The following is a 17,301-nucleotide window of genomic DNA, read 5'->3' as shown; positions in this document are numbered from 1 at the left end:
TTCCAGACTAGCGCCGGCAGTAATATAAAAGTTAGCTTTTTATTGCTATAGCTCCTACTGCTTTCCGCCAATTGTTACTTTCTTCGTAGTGTTACGTATGTTCTTTTAAATCTGTCGTCAGTTGAACGTAATGTACAGTATGTAGGGTGCCTGGTTAGCTGTAAGAGCGCCTGATGGCTCTAGACTCGATGAACAAATAGATAAAAATTTTATGAGATACTCGGCATTGCATGTTTGTACAATCAAAACATTAATGTTCCATCCTCCAAAGCGTGCGAAGACTGTAATTCCTGTAAGCTATTGTGCGCTGTTAGTACACGAAAATAGTGTGCGTGTACTGAATACTGTCACGAAAATCTGTGGCAGCATATTCGTCAGGTAGAATGAGAAGCTAGTGGAGCTAGGGAACTAACACCAAATCAACTGTATTTTGTTTGTAACTAAACTTAACAATTCACGGATAGTTATTTCTGGGTATTTACATACTACCATTGCAATTTTTAAATGATCTTGATATGATACAATATGCCTTTCTTGCATGATCATTTTGCAGCAATATCGATTGGCTATTCTGAAATGTTTTCCAGACCCTATTTAATGACACATTCCTGCGTAATCTCGGAAGTAGATTACAGCTGTGATCTGCAAGTTTTCCTTGGTCCACTTTGAGGATGCCTTTCCGACCGGGATGTTGCGATGAGTTATGACTATCACATTGCCACCACACGAACCACCCGTCCCCCCTGTGTTGTTGAAATGTGGAAGGAAAAAGATTGCGACATGTTCTTGGCTTTCCACACAATTCGACTTACCAGCAGCTGTCTTGCGTTGTTGCTGTTAGTTGGCAGCAGCAAGTCATATAACATTACCAAAGGTTTCCTAAACGCTAACAGTACCTCGTGCATTGGAATCTTCTCCTCGTAGTGTAACTTCTGTTAATTACATGATACAAAGTTGGGTATAAAAAGTGTTTCCATCGGTAATATTGTTAAATGACTTCATGCAACGGTGGTTAGGCTTAAACATGATTAATCGTTATAGTGAATTAATGCACATCAATAAATAGGACTAGTTTTAAACAATAGGCCTATCAAATATGCGGTAACTCGTAACGCGACTTTCTGATGTTTGGAGAAAATTTCACGAAAACAGCTTCGTTAACTACGCCATAGTCTTAGCTTAAAGAACATATCAAGAAACGTAGAGGTGAGACTTCAGAGGCAGAATTAGGCCAGGAGTAATTGTACCGTCGGAGCTCCGGCATGCCAAACGGTTTCACATTATTACAGAACTTTGTCTCCTTGTGCTAATAAGGGACTTCAGGGCGGTTTGCGGTTAAGTTTATTTGAAATGTGTATCTCTACCTATAGTAGCTGCTCCAGCGAAGGCTGTATACATTCAAGTAATGTAGTAATCGCAGTGCCAAAGACAATGCATCACTTGTTCGTTTATCTGTAGAAATCACTGACATTTTCCTTTTCATTAAAATTTTTGGCGTTGACTAATACCTTTCACATAAAATTTTAGTAGGCTTTTTAGTGTATTAGGAATTTGTTGTGTCGCATAAAAGAATATTGAGGATTCAGTCTCTCCTACTCACCCATATCTGTGCAATCGGCGTTTCCAAAAAAGGTTCAAATAGCTCTGAGCACTATGGGACTTAACATCTGTGGTCATCAGTCCCCTAGAACTACTTAAACCTAACTAACCTAAGGACATCACACACATCCATGCCCGAGGCAGGATTCGAACATGCGACCGTGGCAGTCGCGCGGTTCCGGACTGAGCGCCTAGAACCGCTAATGCCACCGCGGTCGCCCTTCCAAAAGCACTGAAACAGTGTACATGAAGTCTTTCAGGTCTCCAGCATTCACGTTCTAATCTGACGACTGGCTGATAACATGAATTCACTGTTAAATACCAATTCTATATTGTCAGTGAAAACAGTTTATCAAGAAACTCAAATTTGTAAGCCGATGCATGCAAGGAATGTATTTTAGATCGCAAGACACTGCAGAAAATCAAATTGTCTTATATGTGGTGTACTCGGAAATTTAGATAGCATATTCCTAATTTTTAGAATAAATTTTTCTGTACATTGAGAATCGAATGTGCATCTAAATGACGGTTTTCCACATTTCAAGTTATTGGTTGCCTTTAGCGAAGAGTTTAAGCTTTGAACAAAAACCGGAATGTTCCTCTGTCGCAATCGGCGATGTACAGTCATGTATTGCAACGAACTCGTCCAGTAACACTGGAGTTAGTCTAGTAAGTAGAAACTTCCTTGTTAATAGCCACTGCGCGTGAAAAATCAAATACTTAAAAACCTAAATTCAGACTTACACAGTTCAACGAATTAAAGTGCTCAACGAAAATCAGCCAGCCAGATTTGGGTGACGTTGCCATTATCAGGAAGCAGGTACATTTTTCGTCCGAGGCGAAATGTCATTGTTAATTTTATATTTCGCGTTAAAAGCATGAAAGTGTTTTGGTGGGACGGTACTGCTTAACGCTAATTTTTGTTTTGTTCTGCTACGTTGCTGCACCAGTGTAACAGTGCTGCACCTTCCCCAAGTGTTAGTGAACATCAGAGCGCGACGGCCATATTGCGAAGCGGCCGATGGTAGAGCGCTCTGCCGGCGAGTTCAACGACCCAGGGGCTGCGTTGCCACGTGCTGGTCTCGTGGGTCGATAAGACACGCGCCGTGCTTGGCAACTCTTTGTCCGTGCTCGGTGCTTGCCAAAGTGGCCGCTCACACGAATAGACGGCTGTTGCAAAAGGGCACTGCGGCCTTTATTGCTAATTCAGTGTCGCAGTAGTCATGCATGCACATACTCGTCAATGAAAGCACCGTGTAGTTTCCTTCTAAGATTGTCAAAGCCTTACCTGCCATCTAAAATTCACTTTTCGCAATTACTGAAAAACCTAGCAAGTTGCCAAATATTAGTCTGAGAAAGCCCTTTCGTGATATTCACCAGTGCGAAAATGTGGAATATAACTCGTTTCGGCCAGCTGAACTTAATAAGATAATTTGGAAGTCTGTAAAAGTAATTAGTAAACAGGTTTGTGTTTTATTTGCAACCGGTTCTGCGGACTTTTCATCACAGATAATCACTGTGCTGGGAAATACGGTAAATAAGATTGCGTCGTAGTAGATTGATTCAGTCCTGTGAGTCAAAAATTCTACATGTCGTTACACTGCTGTCTAACGGAGATGTGGCACTCGCTGCAACACGAAACGAGCTCAACGAAGGCACGGAGAACGAGAGCGTACCCTTCATTATACCGTGGGAGCGGGAGGGTGGTGGCCTCAGTTCAGCAGTGAATGACGAAGTAGATTTCGCTACAAATGACTCTGGCTACATTTGCTACTCGTAATTTCCGTTGCATTAAGCTTTGGCCTAATTTAAACATATATCAGTCTTGTGGGTCTGTATGTGAAGTTTTTTTTAAAAAGGAGGCAGCGGCCCCTGGCTCGATACGGCCGTAGAGGGGAAAGTTCCCATAAAGGAGAAACGTTTCAGAATTCGTCCCCATAAGGGAAAAACGTTGTTGCATATATTTCTTGAATCGTGCTTGGCCACACAGACGCACCAATCTGGTATCACTTTAAAAAGTCAGCTGCCACAAAGTGGGGCTGTTCTTGGGGAAGAGGGAGGGGGTGTATAAACTGTGCCATCTCTGAAAAAAAATCGAGTACCTATTTTAATATGTTGAACACTCTGTCAATTAGTTGAGTTTGTATTTGTGCATATGTTTGAGTTTTTCTACCAATCATCTTGGATATCTTCTGCAAAGATAAGATGTATAGTTTTTATGAGGTACTCAGTGATGTAGTTGTTAGAGTAAAGGACAAGGACAGTGTTCTGCTCATGGGTGATCTTAATCCCAGGATTGGAAATCGAACAGAAGGGTATGAAAAGGTTATGGGTAAATTTGGAGAGGATATGTAGGCCAACAGGAACGGGAAACAACTCTTGGATTTCTGGGCCAGTATGGGCTTAGTAATCACAAACTTTTTTTTTAAACATAAGAACATTCACTGGTATGCTTGGGAAGCAGGGGAACCACATCTGTCATTGACTAGATAATAACAGATCAGGAGGGCTGTGAGTGACACACGTGTATTCAGGGGATTCTTTGTTGACACTGATCATTATTTAATCTGTAGTGAAATTGGAATTATGAGGCCGAAAGTGCAAGAGGTCAGGGCCATATGTAGGAGGATAAGAGTGGAGAAACTTCAGGATGAGGAAGTCAGACACAAGTACATAACAGTGATCTCAGAAAGGTACCAGTTCGTTGAATGTAGTCAATTAGTCATTGGAAAAGGAATGGACAAAGTACAGGGACACACAGTATTAGAAGAGGCCAAAGAGTGTCTTGGAAAAGTAGTGTGTAAAGCAAAATGAAGCAAACAGCTTGGTGGAATGACACAGTCAAGGCAGCCTGTAAAAGGAAAAAGGCATATCAAAAATGGCTACATACTAGAACTCAGGTAGACAGAGAAACTTATGTTGAAGAAAGAAACAAAGCCAAACAGATAATTGCAGCATCCAAGAAGAAATCTTGGGAAGACTTTGGAAACAGGTTGGAGACTTTGGGCCAAGCTGCTGGAAAACCGTTCTGGAGTGTAAGTAGCAGTCTTCGAAAGGGAGGTAAGAAGGAAATGACAAGTACTTTGGATACGTCAGGAAAACTGCTGGTGAAGCCTGTGGATGCCTTGGGCAGATGGAGGAAATATTTTGAAGAGTTGCTCAATGTAGGTGAAAATACGATCAGTAATGTTTCAGATTTCGAGGTAGAATGGGATAGGAATGATGACGGAAATAGGATCACATTTGAGGAAGTGGAGGAAATGGTCAGTAGATTGCAGTGCAATACAGCAGCTGGGGTGGATGAAATTAAGTCGGAACTCAACAAATACAGTGGAATGTCGGGTCTTAAATGGCTATACAGGATAATTGAAATGGCCTGGGAGTAGACAGGTTCCATCAGACAGCAGTAATCACTCCAATCTTTAAACATGGAAACAGAAAAGATTGTAACAACTACAAAGGTATCTTTTTAATCAGTGTGGTGGGTAAAATCTTCTCAGGTATTGTTGAAAGGAAAGTGCGAGTATTAGTTGAGGACCAATTGGATGAAAATCAGTGTGGGTTTAGGCCTCTTAGAGGTTGTTAGGACCAGATCTTTAGCTTACGGCAAATAATGGAGAAGTGTTATGAGCGGAACGGGGAATTGTATCTATGCTTTATAGATCTAGAAAAGGCATATGACCGGGTTCCTCGGAGGAAGTTACTGTCTGTTCTACGAGATTAAGGAATAGGAGGCAAACTTTTGCAAGCAATTAAAGGTCTTTACATGGATAGTCAGGCAGCAGTTAGAGTTGACGGTAAATTGAGTTCATGGTTCAGAGTAGTTTCAGGGGTAAGACAAGGCTGCAACCTGTCTCCACTGTTGTTCATATTATTTATGGATCATATGTTGAAAACAATAGACTGGCTGGGTGAGATTAAGATATGTGAACACAAAATAAGAAGTGTTGCATATGCGGATGACTTAGTTGTGGTGGCTGATTCGATTGAAAGTTTGCAAAGTAATATTTCAGAGCTAGATCAGAAATGTAAGGACTATGGTATGAAGATTAGCATCTCCAAAATGAAAGTAATGTCAGTGGGAAAGAAATATAAGTGGATTGAGTGCCAAATAGGAGGAACAAAGTTAGAACAGGTGGACAGTTTCAAGTACTTAGGATGCATAGTCTCACAGGATGGCAACATAGTGAAAGAACTGGAAGCGAGGTGTAGCAAAGCTAATGCAGTGAGCGCTCAGCTACGATCTACTCTCTTCTGCAAGAAGGAAGTCAGTACCAAGACTAAGTTATCTGTGCACCGTTCAATCTTTCGACCAACTTTGTTGTATGGGAGCGAAAGCTGGGTGGATTCAGGTTACCTTATCAAGGTTGAGGTTACGGATATGAAAGTAGCTAGGATGATTGCTGGTACTAGTAGATGGAAACAATGGCAGGAGGGTGTCCACAATGAGGAAATCAAAGAAAAACTGGGAATGAACTCTACAGATGTAGCAGTCAGGGCGAAGCAGCTCAGATGGTGGGGTCATGTTACATGCATGGGAGAAGCAAGGTTACCCAAGAGACTCAGGGGTTCAGCAGTAGAGGGTAGGAGGAGTTGAGGCAGGCCAAAGTGAAGGTACCTGGATTCGGTTAAGAATGATTTTGAAGTAATAGGTTTAACATCAGAAGAGGCACCAATGTTAGCACTGAATAGGGGATTGTGGAGGAATTTTATAAGGGGGTGGGGGTGCAGCTATGCTTCAGACTGAACACTGAAAGGCATAATCGGTGGCGGCGGCAAAATCTGACTAAAATCACCTCCAAAAACGCATTACAAAGTTGTATTTTAATATCGGAAAACAGTTTAAACTGAAGAACGGCATGTATTTGTAGAGATTTTCAAAATTGTATCACAAATTTGCAATCAACGTGTTACCAGCATAAAATCCAAAGCAGCTGTGAAGATTATTTTCTGGGGAAAAAATGGGGCATCTTTGCACCAGATGGTGTCGGCCCAAAATAGCATGTAGGATGCGTGTTTTATTTTCATACTTTCGTTCTGTAATGTTACAATTGTTCCCAGTTACATGAATTGACTGGCAGATTAGATTTGTGTCTGGTTAATTTCTAACATTGCATTTAGTTCTTGTTGTATTATTCATGTGTATTTGGTTTTATTGATATTCACGTGCAATCAAATTTATAGTGCAACTGTAACCAGTGCCTTTAGCTTCTTTAGCAGCTAGTTATGTCCTTGCACTAACATCCACATCTGCATAGACCAGAAACTGCACTATCCCTTTGTATATTGCACCTGGTGTGTTGTTCTGATCTGTCCTTAAGAAATGGAACACTTCCTTGAAATTTAAAAAAGCCTTTAAACCAATACTGCTAAACACCTTAAATTCTTGATGGAAATTTACATGAAGACACAGTTGAACTTGTATATCAGATCTGAACAAAGGTCTCTGTTAAGCATTAATGCTGTTCAGCATGTGGCAGTTATTTCTCAGGATGGTTCACAAGCCAGAAATTGTGCATATTAGAAATGTGCAGGCACAATGTGCGTGAAGGTCTGGAGTGATGTTACTATTAAGTTTCATGTTACAATATAGGTTTATTCTTAAAATATTTCTGCATTTTTAATTCTAAAAAATAGTTAAAGCAAGTACTTCCTGTAGTACTAATGTTTCACCTAAGGCACAGAGTAATTTAGAAGCCATTGTAATTTGTTAAATTGTCATGTGGTGGTACAGTTCGGGGTAACTCTAGAACAGCTAGTTCCAGAATTCAGAGCAGTAAAGCAAGAAATGAGTGGCTTACATAAATCTATTAAAGCTGGGTATGTAGTAACTACTGCTTCTAAGCATCATTTGTTCCAGATAATAAACTGATTGTTCAGTTCACAAGCTCTATACGAATGAGAAAAATCGGCATGTAAAAGTTTTTTTCTCTGGTAATGGGCATGTGTAAGCAGTAACTTGCCGACATGTTAAGTGAGAAAGTGTCATCATTGCAAATATATATTTAAATTTAATAATTTAATGGTGCATGTTTATTAGTCTTGAAATTACTACTATAGGTATAGTAGCTGCTACTTGGTAAATGACAATTCAGTTGAAGTAGGCTTTTGGTAAGAGAGAAGGAATCAAACCTATCAGTTTATTTGGAATTATAATTATGTCCTTACAACACATACTACGCAGTGGACCCAGGATATAAAAATAAACGAAAAGCTAAAGATTTTTGGAGTTTTTCAGTTTTGTGCGTGTTAGGAATGTTAAAATTAGTTTGGTTAGTTCAGTAACCCAGTATATCTGCCCTTGTCTTCCCATTATGGATTTAGTGAGCAACTTGTGACTCAACTAATAAAAAGGAATTTTGGGTTATGTTGCATGTGATGACATTACCTTAGTACAAATCCTGTAAGTGTGCTGGGAACAATACACATCAAATTTCCTCTTACATTTGGAACTGTTACTTTAAAGTGACATCAGAATTTTCAGTTACGTGGTACATTACACTAGCTTATTTTATACATTTCACATTTCAGTTTCACAGAATAATCTTCCCTATTTCAAAGTAGACAAATCAGTTTGTTTGAGATGTCTTCTTGGATAACTGTTGATTCCACAATCTACCACATGGTGACCATCCACCTGAGCCAAATCACAAAATTGGAACTTAATCTTAAAAACCCCACCTACAGTAAGGGATTACTGGTACACAATTTGAGCACATTTGTACTACATAAAAGTTGCCCTTGACCAGGCTGTCGTTTTCTGTTCAAACCAGTGGTTTCATTACTGGCTGGATGGGCAGAATCATATGCGGTATAGAGACTGTGACATTATTTGTAAGGTTGCAAAGTATTCTTGTTATAATTTGTAAGACTTATACTTGGGAAATATGTAATAGAACCTTTTTTTTGTTCCAGAAATGACACCAAAGATGACGTTTTTGTCCATCAAGTAAGTAAAATTACTTTATAATTGCATAGTTATCTTCTTAGTGGAGATTTTAATGAAATGTTAGAAATAACCACCTGAGCTGCAGCGTGTTCAGAACGTCACAGCCTGTTTTAGGTTCTCGGCCAGCTTCAAAGTTGTCAACCTACCGGTGAAAACGTACGTTGGTAACAATTAAAATACAGGCTTTTTAAAGTGTGGCAAACATGACCCAATTGGTAATATTGTTAATAACTTTCGTTAGAACATAGCTCCACTTGCAGTAGATAAGAGAAACAGTTCAGTGGTACCTGAAGACAGGTAGATAAAGGTGTGGGAACAACTCACTAATAAGCCAGATGTGTGCCGTAAATTGTGTAAAATTCAGTCACTATTAAGAGCTAAAATAGTGAAATTTGTTACATCTAGAACAACGCCAAGCACTTAGAATATAGTCATTCCATGGCACGTGGTTTAGAGGTTCCCACACGAATATCATGTATTTCGATGAACTGTAACAAATAATTTGTCCATTCCCCCGCACCCCCCCCCCCCTCCCCCCCCGCCCCCCTCCCGAGGGGCTCGCCACTCGTTGGTAGATTCGTCTTGGCTACCACAGGGCTCCAGCCTTTGCAGCGTCTTTTCCTTTCTGTGCTGCAGGTCTGTCCCTCTTGCTACTCTTTTTTTTCCCTTTCCTTGGTAAGCATGCCTGGGGTGTTACTAGAATGTTTAGCATTGTCTGTCAGTGACAGAGGCTGAAATCCAATGTTACCTCTTCGATCAGGGTGTCATCGCTGTCCGCCGGGTGACGAATAAAATTCTTCCTTAGTGCCCACCTGCACTCTTTTTCTCTCAAATTTGATAGTGATGCTTCTGTCAAAGATTAAAGCAGGCTATGAAATTGTCACAGTCCAGCCGTAAAATCCAAACCCGATGGGCTGCTATCAATGTCATCGTTTCAACCACACTAGAATGTCTTGTAGACACCCAGCCAAATGTGTAACCTGTGGTAGGGATGTGTACGAGGGAGATTGTCCGCGTCCTCCCTGCCGCGTCAACCAGTGGTGGCTGTGCTGCCTCCTTTCAGGATTGTCCCGTGTATCTTGATGAGTGGGTTGTTCAGGAGATAAGGGTAAAGGAAAAACTGCCTTTTCCAGTCACACTCAAGGTATTGGCTAGTCGCAAAACTTGCATTCTCCCGTCTGGCACTTACAGTTCTGTTCTTGTTACTTCTCACTCCATGAAGGACGTAGCCAGAGATGTGCAATCTCAAATTCAGCTCTGAGGTTGTGAAATTGCCCAGTGTCAAGGAAGCATCACTGTCCCCCATCCAGCTGTGCAACAAGCCACCACTCTCGCCTCAAGGGATGCAGCCACCAGCTATACAACTGGCAGGCCAGAAAGGACAGTACTACTCCCGTGAAGACTTCTTGCATTCTTCTAGCCAACCAATACCTCAGTCTTTTTCTGCTAACCAAATAGGCTCGAAGAAGCCCAACAGAGGCAAATGATCTCTTTCACTGACTCGAAGATCCTCTTAGATGGTATTGACACGTGATAACCTTAGCCCGTCTGACCTCCGTCTTGCCGGTGCGTACTATCGGCTGTTTTACTGTGTTGATTCCAGGTGGACAGCACGAACGAGTTGTTTCTGTAGACCTCGTGGAGCAGGATCCTCCAGCGTCTGTGCCCTGTAGCAGCCGAGTCTTCGCTAAAGGTCACTCGGCATTCGCTGAGGTGACACCCGTTCATTTCTTCCTCCTCGTGACTCCTCCAGTGGAACGTTTGTGGCCTTCAAAGCTAAAAGGAGCTGTAAATCCTCTGTGGGACCGCAGTGTCCCCTTTGTACTCTGCCTTCAGGAAATAAAATTGCATCCTCACAACCTCTTCGAACATCCACATTACTTCCCATTGCATTTTGACCTTCCCCAGAGGTCGGCATTCCATCTTGTGGGGAGTCTTGCTGCTCATACGGGATGATGTTTAGTCAACCCATCTTCAAGCTGTTGCAGTTCGCCTTTTTCCTTCCCCAACTTACTTTTCCCTCTGTACCATTTATGTCCCTCTTAATTGGATGTCACCAGGCCAGACTTCCTTCACCTTATTAGGCAGCTACCTCACCCAGTTCTTCGGGATGACAAAAGCTAGCTTGATTTCATTCACTGGTTCTTTTAAAAGTTCAACCACTTCCTCTGTCGTGTTGACCAACTTCCTACTGCTCTCTGGGACAAAGATCCATTAGCCAGTTTCTGGCCCGACAGTAGCAGATGATGTCATTGTAGACCCTGTTGCTATATCCAACACCTTGGGCAGCCATTTTATGTCAATTTTGAGCTCTTCCCTCTATCACCCTGCCCTCCATTGGAAATGGGTGGAGGTGGTTTGGTTGATTCTCTACTCTTCTTTCCTCAGAATCGTGAGTGCTTTCACTGTGAGAGAGTTCGATCATGCTCTCAGTTCATCCTGATCTTCCACCCCAGAGCCAGACTCTTGTCCACATTCAGAGGTTGCCTTTTGTGGGAAAGCACTTTCTGCTTAATACGTACAACCGTGTGTAGGCAGAGGGCACATTTCTTGGATGTTGACATGAAGCTACAATCGTACCCATACCTAAGCCCAGAAAAGACCACCCCCCCTCCTTCTCTCATCAGCTGTGTTTGCAAGGTGATAGAAGGTATGATTCATGCCCAGTTGGTACGGTGGCTAGTCTCTTAATTTAGTAACGACTACACAGTGCGGCAGTCTGTAGTTGATCACCTTGTCACTTTGTCTGCCCATATCGTGAAGGGTTTTCTGTGGAAATCCCAGACTGGCTGTTTTTGGATTTGGAGAAAGCGTAAGACACCTACTGGAGGACTGGCATCCTCCGTACTCTTTACACACGGTGCTTTTGTGGCTGACTGCTAGGTTTCCTTCAGGAATTTTTAAGACAGTTTTCAAGGTTTGTGTGGGTTCTGTCTTGTTGGGACATGTTTATCCAGGAAACCGGTGTGCCTCAGGGTTCCTTCCTGAGGGTCATCATCTTTGCTATCACTATTAACCATATAATGGCCTGTCTACTGCTGGGCATCTCCAACTTCTTTTTTGTTAACAATTTTGCCATCTATTGCAGTTCTCCACAAATTAGTCTCACTGAGGGATGTATTGAACGATGTCCTTGATAGTCTTTACTCCTGGAGCATTGATAATGGCTTTAGTTTTCCACTAACAATTCGTATTGCTTTCTGGCGAAGCAATTGGTTTCCCCCACCATCTTCACATCTCTCCCCTCTTGCTCTTCCATTTGTTGAAACTCCGAAATTCCTGGGTCTCACGCTAGATAGGAAACTCTTGGTCCTCCCGTGTGTCTTAGCCTGGCAGCCCGCTGTACGTGGTTCCTCAATTTCCCACGTGTCCTCAATGGTATTTCCTGGGGTGCAGATCAAAGCACCCTCCTCTTGGCCTTCATTCACTTCCTGAGGATACTACTCCAGCCTCACTGTATTACCTTCAGTTTCACAACCTTACCATTTAACTTTGCAATAGTACCTTTGTGTACAGTGATGGCTCTTGGACTGATGGTGGTATTAGGTGTGGCTTTGTCATTGGCACCCAGGTATTTAGTTATTGACTTCAGCCACACTGCTCAGTTTCTACAGCCGATCTCTTTGCCCTGTAGCAGGCCACCGAGTACATTCGGTGACAGGAATTTAATTGTCCTCTTCACAAAGTCCCTGTGCAGTGGGTCCCTTAGTGCAGTGGGTCCAGGAACACTCATTGGCTCACTTTTGGTGGAGCCACTGTGATGTTTATGTGGCCTTTTGGTCATGTTGGTCTGCCAGGAAATGAGGTTGCTGATGCTGCTCCCAAGGCTGCAGTCCTCGCACCTCGGTGCACTAATTCCTCTAATCCCTCAAATGGTCTCCCTGTTGACAAATGTCAAGAGGTGGTGTCACTTTGGTATTGCCTCTGGTCCTCGCTTCACGGGAATAAGTTCTGTCTTCTTAAGCCTCTCCCAGCAGCTTGGACGACCTCCTCCCAGCCCTCCTGCCAGGAGGAGGTAATTTTAACTAGGTTGCGTATTGGCCACTGTCTTTTTAGCCATCGTCATTTGATAATTGGTGCTGCCACACCACTTAGTACACATTGTGCCCAAGTTCTAACTGTCCCCCACTTTGACTTAATGCCAGGTTTCTAACATTTACATTCCTACTTGGGTTTGCCATCAGAGTTTATCGGCCGTTTTAACAAATGATGTACGCCCTGCCAACCACATTTTACTTTTTATCTGTCAAAGCAATATGGCGACGGCCATTTAATGTTTAGTTTTCTACCTCTGTTTCAGCATGGTGTCTTTCGTAGTCCTTTCTTCACACCCCTGTTTTTAGCTGTCGACACTGTCAGTAGGGATTCATGTATAGTTGTTTTTAACGTGTGTGTCATTGTGTTCTGTAGTTTTGACTTAGGTGCATATGACCTTTTTTCACTAAACAAAAACTTGTACACGGTTAGAGTGAACAAGGGTAATGTTTAATTCAGTACTTAGTGTCGTTTTGAAAGCTGTTACCAGCTCACTTTACTCTGGAGTGTTCAGCAACTGAGAAATATTTCCATAAATCTTTTCTTCGAAGAAATGGAGCATCTTGAGTGGATTTTAGCATTCTTTCATGTGAAATTTCAGGAGAAACTACCATATAGATCATTTGAAGTCGGCTGAAGAAATGTGCTAGGAAATTCGTAACAATGGAAAAGATGGAGATAGTCAGCCCGCTTTTACAAAAACTCAAATTTAATGAGTTAAATTTTCCAGTTCTTTAATACCTACTGGAAATGCAATATGAATTATCCTGATGAATAGGAAGTGAGCTGGTCAGAACTTTAAAAAGTACAGAAAAGGATTCTGAATCATCATGACATATTTCAGCCAATTTTTCTGTTGTAATAAAGGAATCAAACTAGTTACAAACTTCACAGTTGGCGGCCTAATGCGATAGGAACAGCACCTCAGGTGGCGCGGCTGGCTGCACCGCTTGGTGACGTAGTGTAATGAGGCCCTCGGACACAGCAAAAGGGAAAATCGTGAAGCTGGAAGCAGCACTGACAGAATGCCAGAAGTTATCGGACACACGAGTGAATACCGAAGTTTTCGTTCGTGTAGTTCTCATCATCTCGCAATTCGGGACACCAGATCTGATGCTTACAGTAATAAGCAGTTAAAACTAAATGCTCGGAATGAAATTATTTGTTAATTTCTGCTGGATATTGAGCAGCAGTTCTCGGTTGAGAGGAATAACCTTCGTAAGTATTTAAGCATTATATTTATTCGTAAAGCCTCGCAAGTATAATGTTATCGTGACTACACGAATCTTCCTCTCCCTTAGCTGTTCCCTTTCCATTAAAAGGTTAGGAGGAGCACATACGTATAGTTGTCGTTAGACGCGTTAGCTGGTCACTCGTGGACACGTCGAACTGAAGACACGGTGCCCAAACAGTAGCGGTTGTGGTGCCAGAGTGTAACAGGCTCCATTTAACACAATGCCCAGCCAAGACACTGTCACCTGTGGCGGCCGATGTGGGTGGTGGTGGTGGTGGTGGTGGTGGCCCTAGTGTAATAGGCTCCATTACTATCTAGTCCCAATGAGGAGCAACACCACCGGTGGCGTGTCTGGCCTAATGTAATAACGGCCTAACAGGTTATAGGAAAGTGTTGCAAATGGTGGTTCGAAAAGACTCGCTTTAAGAGTGAATTTCACTTCACGCAAGGTGAATTGTTAAGTGTACGAAAGTGCTTTGAATTTCTTAAATCACGGTGTGTTCTCTCTCGAAGTGTTAAGATTTAAATAAGGATAAATCACTTACTGTTGACAGAATTTAGAGTGTAAAAGAAGACATTTATCATTACTTAAAATTTTACTGGCACTTTTGTCTCACGTACCTTAAAGTAGAAAACATGCAAAGACGACAAATATTGTGTGAAACCTTAGCTTTTCTTGTAGCTACACTGTGGAAGTTAATTTTACCCATTACCTTTTCTAATTTGTGTGTTCGCACTACTTAAGTAGTGGTGCTGTCGGCTACTGTCGTGTCGTATGATGCGGATATCTGCTACCGTCAGCTGGTGAGGTCGTGTGACGTGTGAGCTTTGATTGGCTTACAAAAGCACATTTCAATCTCTTTGTTTTTCAGAAACCTTGGTGCCTTGTTCGGAATTGGAATATATATTTATGCAGCACATCGTACGTGTTGCTAAACGTTGGAGAGCTTTCTGAAACATGCTTCTTTTCTGGGGTTCGTTTCCTTAAGTGCTGGGAAGTCCTGTGCTGCTGTAAAGACCTTAACCGTTCGAAGGATTGACAAGGTCCCCTGTTCTGAGGGGAAAATATACTGCCACACACGAAAAAAGTGTATGTTTGCCTGGGAAAAAGTTTACTTTCAACTGGGAAAACACAATTTACTGGTCTGTGTATACACCCTGAAGTTTATTGTATCTGCTGGCATTTCAGTTATTAAAAGCATTTGCCCCTCATCACTATCTGAGCAGAGATCTCCTGATGCTCGTCGCAAAAGCTATTGGGATAAGTGCCCGATAAATGTCCTCGCATTTAGACATACGTCGGATATTGTAGTACCCATTTTCAAATTACAACATTGCAAAGACTAATTTTTACTGGCAGGATAATCACAATAGAAACAAGCATTAGATGATTAAATGTGTTAGAAGATCCTTCCTTCCTATCGTCACGATCGTCATTTCCTTCCAGTTACGTTATTCCAAATACAAGCATGTATTCCGATCTGATTTTTTTTGAGGCAGTATCTGCAGTCTGAGATCTGGCATTCTGAGGTACTTTCGTCCTAAAGTGTTTTAGAGGAACACAATCCAGACCCCCATTCTTGGAATTTTTGCTTCATCTACTTGAATGTCTGGACAGTTCTTCAGTTTACATCCAATTTACTCAAGTCCTTGCGAGACTGATCTGGCACTAGCTAGATTCACGGGAGTCAATCTTCTGCTATACTGGTGGTGCTAAAAATGGTAATCTTTCTTTCTGTACGGGACAACTTTTGTCTTGCGCGACATCTAAATTGTTAATTGGTAACCTGCCGAGTGAGATTTTTCTGACCGCTCCAAAACCTGGCTTTTAGTGATGCTTTTCATTGAAAGATAATTAACTAGCTCCTGTAAACTATTATAAAGTTCTTGAAGGTTTTAACTGTTCTGTCCCCATTTCAGTCTGCAATCGCCAAGAACAATCCACGCAAAGCTGTACGCAGTGTAGGGGACGGCGAAGTAGTGGAGTTCGACGTGGTGGTGGGCGAGAAGGGCAACGAGGCTGCGAACGTGACGGGACCTGGCGGCGAACCGGTGAAGGGCTCTCCCTATGCCGCCGACAGGAGGCGTGGCTTTCGCCACTGCTACTACCCGCGCCGTGGCTGTCCACCCGGCGTTCGTGGAGGCGGGCCCCCCGGCATGAGGAGAGGCCCTCCTCCACAGCGAGATGATGGAGGTGAGGACAGGTGCTCATACTTTCCGGCTAACGTTGCGGGGTGCAGGTTTTGACAAGTCGCTTCACCTGCTGCGTTACGTTCTGTGTCTGTCTGCAAATCTTCTAATCCTCTTCTATTATTACTTGGGCTAAATGTGCAGGTGCAAGTTGACAGCACAGAATATCTTTAATTTCGAAGTGGTGCAAATTAAGCATACATTGAAAGAATTGAAAGTATGTGTGTAGGTGGAGTTACTTATGATCGGTGGGCATTTAGTGGTCTTGCCAGGGTTTAGCGTGTATCTTTGTGTTCTGGACTGACACAGCTAACTAGAGCACAGGTTTGAAACCTGCACTGTGCAAGTTAGTTGTGACCCCCAGAGAAATGAAATGGCTCCCCCTTTAGCTTTAATACAGCATTTTAACAGATAAAAAAGAATGAGCTGGTATTTTTTGTCATAGGCTGTATTTATTTAGACCTTGTTGGTTGTAGAATTAGTTTCTGCTTTGTGAGCAATTCCCACAGTAAATTTCCTCCGCAAAACTGAACACTGTACTGTGACTTGACAGGATGATGTTGCGTTAAACAGCAAGGTGAGGGCGGATGCTCTGTTGTATTAACTTGGTGGTGGTGGTGGTGGTGGTGGTGGTGGTGGTGGTGTACTGATCAGTTGTCAACACTGCTACTGTGTGCTTCTATACAGGTCTGGTGAAGTCCCTCACTGGAATTAATTCATCTGGAGCTTTGTTCTTGCGTGATACATCTGAATAATGATGATAAAAAAATATCAGATTATTTCAGCTTCTTAATAAGCCCATCTGTAAAAGAAGGGTGAACTTGAAGATAAAAATAGTAAATATTTGAATTATCAAAATGCTAAGCGAAAAGTATGTGAAAGTAACTTTGATTAGTTGACTACTGGTGTGAACATCTTTCGACAACGTAGTTGAAGTATGTCACAGAACATGGCATCTAGTCAGTTTAGAAAGCAAGTTCTATGGATCTGTTGCCACTTTAATACGTATGGCACCTAGTTCATGGTAAATGTCACTAAGTTGCATTGATAATATTGTTTGTGTGGTGGTGTAATAATTTGCATTTTGTCATGTAAAAGAAGTGCTTCTGCCTCACGTTCCAATAATGAAGATATTGTGTAGCCTAGAATTTATATAAAAATAAATTCATAAAAAGTGGTGCACAATTTCAGATGTCAGTACATGCATTAGTTTTCAGCAGGCATTGCTGCAGTTAATAAACAGAATAACAGCTAGGACAGTGTGCATATTTGGCAGCTGGGTTCTATAATTTGT

General features: G+C 42.1%; 1 protein-coding gene across 6 annotated transcripts in view; it reads left to right on the top strand.

Moving 5' to 3' along the window:
• Positions 1-17,301, top strand: part of LOC126295179 (Y-box factor homolog) — a 116,115-nt gene that overhangs the window by 72,912 nt on the left and 25,902 nt on the right. For all 6 annotated transcript variants that reach the window (XR_007552402.1, XR_007552401.1, XR_007552400.1 and 3 more), the window contains exons 3-4: positions 8,515-8,548; positions 15,738-16,011. Coding sequence is in view for 3 of the 6 variants with exons in the window: in XM_049987484.1 (XP_049843441.1) it covers positions 8,515-8,548; positions 15,738-16,011 (308 nt within the window). In the remaining 3 variants the exon portion in view is untranslated. The remainder of the gene's footprint in view (positions 1-8,514; positions 8,549-15,737; positions 16,012-17,301) is intronic.

Source organism: Schistocerca gregaria, chromosome 11 (assembly GCF_023897955.1).
Source record: "Schistocerca gregaria isolate iqSchGreg1 chromosome 11, iqSchGreg1.2, whole genome shotgun sequence".
Classification (NCBI taxonomy): Eukaryota; Metazoa; Arthropoda; class Insecta; order Orthoptera; family Acrididae; genus Schistocerca; species Schistocerca gregaria.
This window is presented reverse-complemented; position numbering and strand designations above follow the sequence as displayed.